This window comes from Somniosus microcephalus, chromosome 17 (genome assembly GCF_052327205.1).
Source record: "Somniosus microcephalus isolate GS21.2 chromosome 17, FLI_Smic_1.0, whole genome shotgun sequence".
Taxonomy (NCBI): domain Eukaryota; kingdom Metazoa; phylum Chordata; class Chondrichthyes; order Squaliformes; family Somniosidae; genus Somniosus; species Somniosus microcephalus.
In genome coordinates, this window is record NC_141003.1 from 15400455 (window position 1) to 15408417 (window position 7963).

Genomic DNA, 7963 nt, shown 5'->3' on the forward strand with positions numbered 1-7963 from the left:
GGTTAAGGCTCTAATATTTTAAGGAACAAGTAAAACTCATTTTAAAAGGGTAACCTGTATGATTTCGGAGATGAAAATGTTTAAAACATGTCTGAGATATTCCGTTACGCTGATGCAAACAGGTCCTGGGCCTATTGCATCAAACGTCACATTTGCATATGCAATTGCTGGGCATTTGTTGGGAAAATAGTCCAACTCTGCGCCAGAAATTGTTTTTTCTTGGGCCGTGTGGGTGGTCTGTCAACGCGCGGTGGATTTCAAAGGAGGTAGGATGGCAACTCTGAACCATACCCACTGCAAATTCCGGGCATGGTTATCCAAACCACCATTCTCCAACGCTTCCCCTCTGTATCCAACCTGGTTAGACTGCCGTTACTTATCAGGAAACACTCCGCGAGTGTTAGCAAATTCTGCACATGAAAATCAAATATTTTCCTTTACTCTTTGCTGTCCGTCACACATGTAGTCCATGCAGTGGAAAAAGCGCAGAATTTATAAAATTCCACTTCACAAATGAAGGTGAATTTCTCAACCCGCAATTACAGGATGTCAAACGTCATTGCGACGTATCTCATAGAAAACTAACCGCAAACCATTCTTAACAGTTGCAAACTCGCAGTTACTGCAGAGAGTCATCAGTTGAATCGGTTGCTCTGAATGTCGGCGAGTATGCTTTTCCTGTGCCTGAATTTCGGGGGGATTATTTACACAGGTACCTCTTTATTCATTGTCCCAGCTACTTAGATTTATAAAATGCTTCCGAGGTAGTTTTCACATTAATTTAGTGAACTGTCATTCCTCCATCTGGATTATTTTTCTCTCTTGCAACGCTATGACGTGCCTAATACAATTAACCTGTACTTGACTATATTTTCTGCCAGCAGCGAACCAGATTTCGTTCAGTGTAACACAAGCGCCCGAACAAGCGACTGTATCCAGAGGAGGGAACATCACCTTCTACTGCGTATTCCCCATCTCGCAGGACAATTCCTGGGTAAGAGTGCATTGGTGGAAACAGGGTGAGAATGAATACCTGCGCAAACGCGCCGATAACAGAAAACGATTTGGTTTGAAAAATAAAGGGAGCGGGTTCTTTCAGTTGCTGAGAGCGACTTTCGAAGACTCTGGAGTCTATCACTGTGCAGTGTTCCATGGGGGAATAATTCGAGGAAATGGAAGCGGATCACATCTAATTGTGCATGGTAAGTGTGAAACACAGGAGAGCAGGAAAGTCGAAAATGTATCGAGTATAACAAAGACGGATATTTTGTGATTTTTTATTGCACCGTTTTTGGCAATATAAACATGTCTATTATTAATATATCTCGCATTAACTGTGGTTGTATGTACGTATGCTCTGGGTGAAACTGCTAATTAGATATTCAATGTCACAGGCAGAATATTGCAAAATGAATCAATATTAACCCATTGGACTATAACTCCACAATTTACACACCTGCTGTCTGATAGCGGAAGTTCGGAAGAAATTCCGAGCATATAACTGACAGAAAATCATTTATATTAATGCGCCTTTCCCAACATATACACGGCTCTCAGCCCGTTACTGATGTTCTGTCTGCCCCCATCGCTGTCTCTGCGGTTTAACATTCCTGAAATTAATTCTTACATAATGTTAGCGTCAGGGACTAGAAAGCCGGAGTGAAACTAACTGTTGATCAACGGCTTCACTCAACAAACTGGAGCGTGGAACACACAACGTTGTCACCTCACTAACCTCCAATAAATAAAACAATAACGAGAAACTGTGTTACCGAAACCTCCTGAGGTTCAACCGAGCATAATTTTTGTCACCAATTGTCATACTTCGGCGGTGAAATTTGTCCGATACTGACTTAGCACCCGTTTAATCATCAACAATGTGCAGATTACTCGTCACTGTCTATCTATTCCTAACACGGAGGAACTCAGCGTGCCAACTTTCCCCGAGGTTTATTTACTGAATTCTTTGGACTACGAAAAGCAAACATTGATTCGCAAATCGTTGCGACTATTCTGCTGAGTAACTCAAAGTCTTGGACTTGATAGCGCGGGAACAATTTAATAGATATGGGTGTGTATGAGAGATATGGATCAGGTGTGTGTAGATTATGTGTTTAAGATTAAAAGGACAGCAGACTGCGCTTTCACATGGTACTATTATATTAAAATGGACGGAACGTAAATCAAAATCATATTTAATCTCCCAACAGTGCAAAGTAACTCGACTTTGTTCATTCTCTGTTCCGCAGCGGCCCCAACCCCACTGAAGATTGTCTCCACTGAAGGGGATTCACCTGCGTATCTGACTCTTGTGTGTAAAACGGCTGCGTTTTTTCCGGAGAATTTCACCCTCACTTGGTATAAAAATAGCGTCGAAATTGCATTCGGAATACATACCAAGAAAGAGCAGAACACGGAGGGACTGTATGAAGTTTCCAGCTGTTTGGTTGAGACCCAGCCTGTCCCGATCGACGCCAATTATACCTGTTTGGTTTCTCATGTCTCCCTCCGGACTCCAGCTGTTGTCACCCATGTTGTTTCTAAATACAACCAAGGTACGAAGCCAACAGTCCAAGGAGGAGCGAGAGCTACTGCTAATTTTTAAAACAGATATATCAGACAGTTTATACATAATAATCATGAAGAAAATTCTCAGAAATCTCATGGGAAATACCACCGAAAGCATTAAATTCATGTTGTAATGTACAATAGAATTTATCCCGATGTGTTGTAAAACCGGGTTATATCACCCGCCACACAAATATTCTCAGACAAACCTTATTTCCTTTCAAATTCCTTTATTTGATTTATACAACTATAAACAGAACTTTATCTTTTCCATCCGATTATATTTCCTGCTTATAATGAATCATGTTTCAGTTTATTTTGTTTCAATTTGAAGACTGTTCTATTCTTTACCATTGCCCGCTCTTCTTGCACCAAGACTGTTACCAGGAGCTGCAGTCATGTTGTTTGTAATCAGGCGGCTCCCAATGCAGTTCCCTACCCTGACCCCCATTTCGGCTACTTCTAGTGCAGTGTTCTGAAATTGACCCCCTGGCCAACTTTTGCCGCTCAGCCGTCCATGTCAGAGCGGGTTTAATTGGGATCTGCCTCATAAACTTCATAAACTGTGCCCGCGACCTGGCGACAGTGCAACCGGTTCGATACGTCATATTGTGAGCAACTCTTTGCCCCGCAAGACAATAATCAATGAGGCATCGCCCGTTGAGGTCCTTTAGTGGTCAATAATATTCTTACTGTAATAAACACAGTTCAGATAATTGAAAGAGGATTTTAAACCGATTGCTTCATTCCAGAATTTTGAGCGGGCAACGAAAAAACGCTTGTGACAAAGTTACCTCCAAGTTCCTCAAACTATATGTTAATAAATAATAAATGTCAAGAACTAGAACACGTCTTTTGGTCTTTAGAAATTGATCTCTCTCGTTATCAAACATCTCCTAACAGGGTGCTGTGAAATTCCTAAACCGGTAGTGCGATACGCAGATGAATCCAGAATGTCTCATCCATCAGTTGAACAAGTTACTTCAAATATTATACGGCGGAGTTACTGAAAGCATCGCCATAGTTCAACCAATAAACTATCTTGAGGCCTATTTTAGCCAACGCCAGTCATAACTTAATGTTCCTATTAATCTTGCAGGTATTGTCGATAATTCGCTTTATTCCTGGGCTCCTGGGTGTGCTGTGGGTGGATTGGCGTTTCTAGTGCTAATGATCTTCATTGGGAGGCGGCGCCGACTGCAGAATAATGAAAGTAAGTTCTAATGTACGCCCTTGACGTTAGTTCAAAACGCCACGGTTAGTGACCGTCTCCGGGTAACACGGCGGAAGGAGAACTTGATTAGGAATTAAAGTTGCAAACCGTGTTATCTGTTTTCAGGGAGCGCCGAATGTTCCAAATGTATTTGAAAACGCAGGAATGATCAAAGAATTGTAATAAAATGGAGATAAATATCTTGATATTTGCAATAAAAATGCCCCCTTTGCAGCACGATAAATGACATGTACCCTGAAACACAATCACTTTGCAACCTATTCTGTTGTGGATGCGGAGCGAGTTTCAGTGAAAGAGTGTGAGGCTCCGGCCGGGCAATGGTTGCACACATAAGAACATAAGAAATAGGAGCAGGGGTAGGCCATACTGACCTCGAACCTGCTCCGCCATGCGATATGATCATGGCTGATCTTCTACCTCATCTCCATTTTCCCACCCTATCCCCATATACCTTGATTCAATTAGTGTCCAAAAAGATTCCCGAAGTTTCCGAAAAATATCGATACAATGCACAACTGCTGATCGCTACAAGGGCTATGATTTGACACACTCGCCATAATCCGGAATTAGAAATCATGTTCTGCTTTGTTCTGACTCTAGAAATGTCTTTGCAATCACTGACATGGAAACTGAGTAAATATTTCAGTCTTTCAATATCATTAAATTTCATTCATTTCCAGGCAAAGAAGAATGTGTAACGGGACCGAACCGCCGTGAAGAGCTGGTAGGTTCATTCATTCATCCCGGCAGGCGGATAAAATGGCAAGAAAGATTGCTATAAAGGAAAGATTATATCATAGTCACGTCAGAACAGTTTAAGTTTATTCACTGAAAGTATTTATCCGGTCTTAGTGAGTGATTCAAATCGTGGTTAGAAATGTACTTGGCACCCGGTGCGATGCCCGTAAAAAATATTGAATGGCATAGAAGAAAACTGCTTGTTTCGTTGAAAATGCACTTGGTAATCAATGTTTATACAATTATCAAATATTTGGATTTGAAAAAAAAAATTTACGTTCTAAAACTGCCGCTCGTTTAAACATTTCTGTAACAATGCGTTGTAGTGTGAAGATTAACACGTTTAAATATTAGTTATAGTGATCACAGTTCCTTAATATACACACCTATGTGAATATATCTGAATTAGGGTTTGTGCACTTGATCTCTAGCCCAGTTCTATCTGGTCAATGTTTGATCAGGAACACGTAAACTGGTGAAGGCAAAGAACTAGCCACATAACCAAATAATTTTCTTTCTGACCCATGCAGGGAGCAGCGCCTGACTTCATGCATTATGCTGCATTAGATATGAGCAGAGCCAGGAAAACTCCAAGACCTAAACGTGAAGAGGAGAGAACCGTGTATGCTCAGGTAGGACTGAGTAACAGATCAGAGAAGCACAGATCACCGGTGTTTCGTCAACATTCATGCGATAGCGGCGCGCATATGTTTGTGCTGATTTTGAACGTGTGTTTCATCTAAGGCTATTTGTGTGACCTACTGATGACTGCTTTGAGCAGCAGTCCACAAAACTTAAACAATGACAACTTAAAAACATTACCAAACATTGGCTTCACAGACCGAACAAGGGACAGGCCGTGACAAGTTGACGTACGCGACTATAGCATTGACTGGCGCAGAGAAATCGGGGAAATGCAAAAAAAATGAAAGGACAGAGTATGCCCAGGTGCGGACAAAAAAACAAAGAGGAGTAACAGAGGCTGTTTACACAGAAGTAAGAATCAATTAGCAATAGAATTTTAGATGAGGAATTCACTTTTTTGGTGTGTACTGATCGCATTTCACTGCTATATCACGCGTATGTATACCGTGCGATACCATCCCTCCGAGAGGTAACGCATTCCATTGATATATCAGAGAATTCCGTCTATAGTTATTACTTACTGTTTTCTTAAAAGTAACTTTCCTGACATACATTGATTTTAAATCGGTATTAGTTAACTGATGACAAATCTGTGCTCATTCGATTAGAATGATACGCTAATACCCTTGCAGTACCTAATTATCATCATACATTAATTCAATAAAAATGGATTATATACGATCTCTTACAAGTCAACGATTGGTGTTCATTTTTTGCGTGTAAAACTGCTAAACCTGTGTGTTGGTTTATGTGTAGCGTCAGTGCATTCTGACTTCCACAACAGGTGACGTCCCTGATGTGAAATGGGTGAAGCTGCAGTTTATGGAATCGTCTATCAAGGTACTGAAAGTAGCTACCAGTTGTTTTATATCCACCAAACATCAGTCTCCCCATGTGGCAAGTAGAAGCCCAGAAGGAGGCCATGTTCCCCATTGTGCCCATGTTGGCACTTTGAAAGATCTAACCAATTAGTCGCACTCTCGCGCTCTTTTCCTAAAGCCCTGCAATTTCCTCCTTTTCACGTTTATATCCACTTTCTTTTTGAACGGTCCCATGTATTCTGCTTCCAAGACTCATTGTCTTCCGGTGTCAATTTGTCATTTAAAATAAATCCATGCAAACGACATCTGTTGCATTTCCTTTATCTATTCTCGCTGCTGTTTCTTCAAAGAATTCTATAAGGGATTTCAAGCAAGATTTGCCTTTTCGAAATCCGTGCTGATTTGCCTTAATTAGCTCAGGTTTATAAAAGAACTTCGCATTTTTATAAGAATGACAGGGGCCGAAAGTAAATGTGCAACTGATTGCCTGTTATTATGTTACAGTTTACTTTAAATTCGATTTTCTCATCTAATAACAATCCGTCTTCAAATGGAGACAAAGTGGTGTAGATTATTTTGATAATCTATTAACCGAAACAGTGGCACATCTAAGTACAGGAATTAAAAGTCAACGTGTGGGCGACCTATCAGTTCTGAAAAACTATAAGCGATTAGCTGGGGGTTTTACCTTCTGTTTTCCGCTACACTGATGCTTTACTAGATATTTACAGGGGCGAATCGCTTATGCGAGCTAGGTAAAGGAAGCGGTTCAGTGGCTCAACTCGAAGCAGCAACTCGTCTTGTTCTCAATTTAACTCTGTTAATTGCAACATACTGAAAACGTATCTAGTGCTGAATAGCAGCAGTTATTTCACATCGCATGTTTCAGTGTAATTGTAACAACACTTCACATCTTCACATTCAACGAAGATTTTCTTCACATTTGTCATTGTAACTTTCCCAACCTCACTATCGCTACCGATGGGAATGTGTAAACGCTTTGACTTAAGGCGTTTGTACCTCTTTTATTCATTCCATTTTCACATATTAGTCTAAGTGTATTACTAAGTACATTTTCTGCCTTTTTGTTTTATATATCCACACACAAATTCTCAGTACAGTTAAATTGGTTAAATCTCTGAAACGCATTGCAAGTTCTTCATGTCCTACAATATTGTAAAATTGGTCACATGAGCTCACAAATTGTAGGTTCTGCATATTGTCCAAAATGTCAAAAGAGTTCGTCCAAAAAAGCACCTTTTATTCAATTTCACCAAAACTGCAACCATTTAGTCAGGAATGTTGCTCATTCAAGTTGTTCCTATCACACTGTTTGACATCATAGAACTGGAGTTTGGAGGTGATGAAGGAGCAGATTTGCAAAGAATTTCTAAGGTGTCGTCGAGCGGACCCGTTCCATTCACATCGGGACATTGAGCAGAGGCTATAATCCCCATTCGTGATATCATAGGAGAGGCACTTCCATACGGAATTCCTGCTCACAGACAGCATGCAACCGGCAGACTAGTATCATAACAAAGGGGACTGGAAGACAGTAATGAGTGGAGAGATACTTTCCTTACAACATTGAAGGAATATCAGGCAGTTCTGGAGCGTCGAGATGTTTGCATTCCCCGTAAATAATACACCATCTATGATCATGCACACAATATGCTTGAAAAGACAATGCGCAGACATATGCGCAGAAGAAAATATACCGACAAATATGCACGGCAAATATATCTTGGCTGTGGATACTTATTGACAAAGTATCCAACTTCGAATGCCAATGGGAGCACATCTTGGCTCTCTCCGTCCAGGTAAATTTGCTGAGTATTATATTTCTGGTGGCTTAATGTAAAGGTAACACTTGCTGCAAGTAAATAGTTTCGGTTTATATTACAATTAATACATAATCAAAGTAAAAATATGAATAGGAATGGATAATCAACTAAAC

The 7963-nt window shown here is 40.5% G+C and overlaps 1 protein-coding gene across 1 annotated transcript; it reads left to right on the forward strand.

Moving 5' to 3' along the window:
* The first annotated feature begins 638 nt into the window (after nucleotides 1-638).
* Nucleotides 639-5898, forward strand: LOC147105525 (tapasin-related protein-like). Its single transcript, XM_086009962.1, has 7 exons — nucleotides 639-712; nucleotides 882-1202; nucleotides 2250-2555; nucleotides 3668-3781; nucleotides 4483-4526; nucleotides 5071-5172; nucleotides 5381-5898. The coding sequence occupies exons 1-7, from the start codon at nucleotides 658-660 to the stop codon at nucleotides 5549-5551; spliced, it is 1113 nt and encodes a 370-aa protein (XP_085866088.1). The 5' UTR covers nucleotides 639-657; the 3' UTR covers nucleotides 5552-5898.
* Nucleotides 5899-7963: the final 2065 nt, after the last annotated feature.

Bases quoted from the DNA above. Each gene is read 5' to 3' on its own strand.
- LOC147105525 (XM_086009962.1), top strand. From the start codon at position 658: ATGTCGGCGAGTATGCTTTTCCTGTGCCTGAATTTCGGGGGGATTATT. The intron at 2,556-3,667 runs GTACGAAGCCAA...TTAATCTTGCAG, and splicing joins TGTTTCTAAATACAACCAAG to GTATTGTCGATAATTCGCTT. The intron at 5,173-5,380 runs GTAGGACTGAGT...TTGGCTTCACAG, and splicing joins AGAGAACCGTGTATGCTCAG to ACCGAACAAGGGACAGGCCG.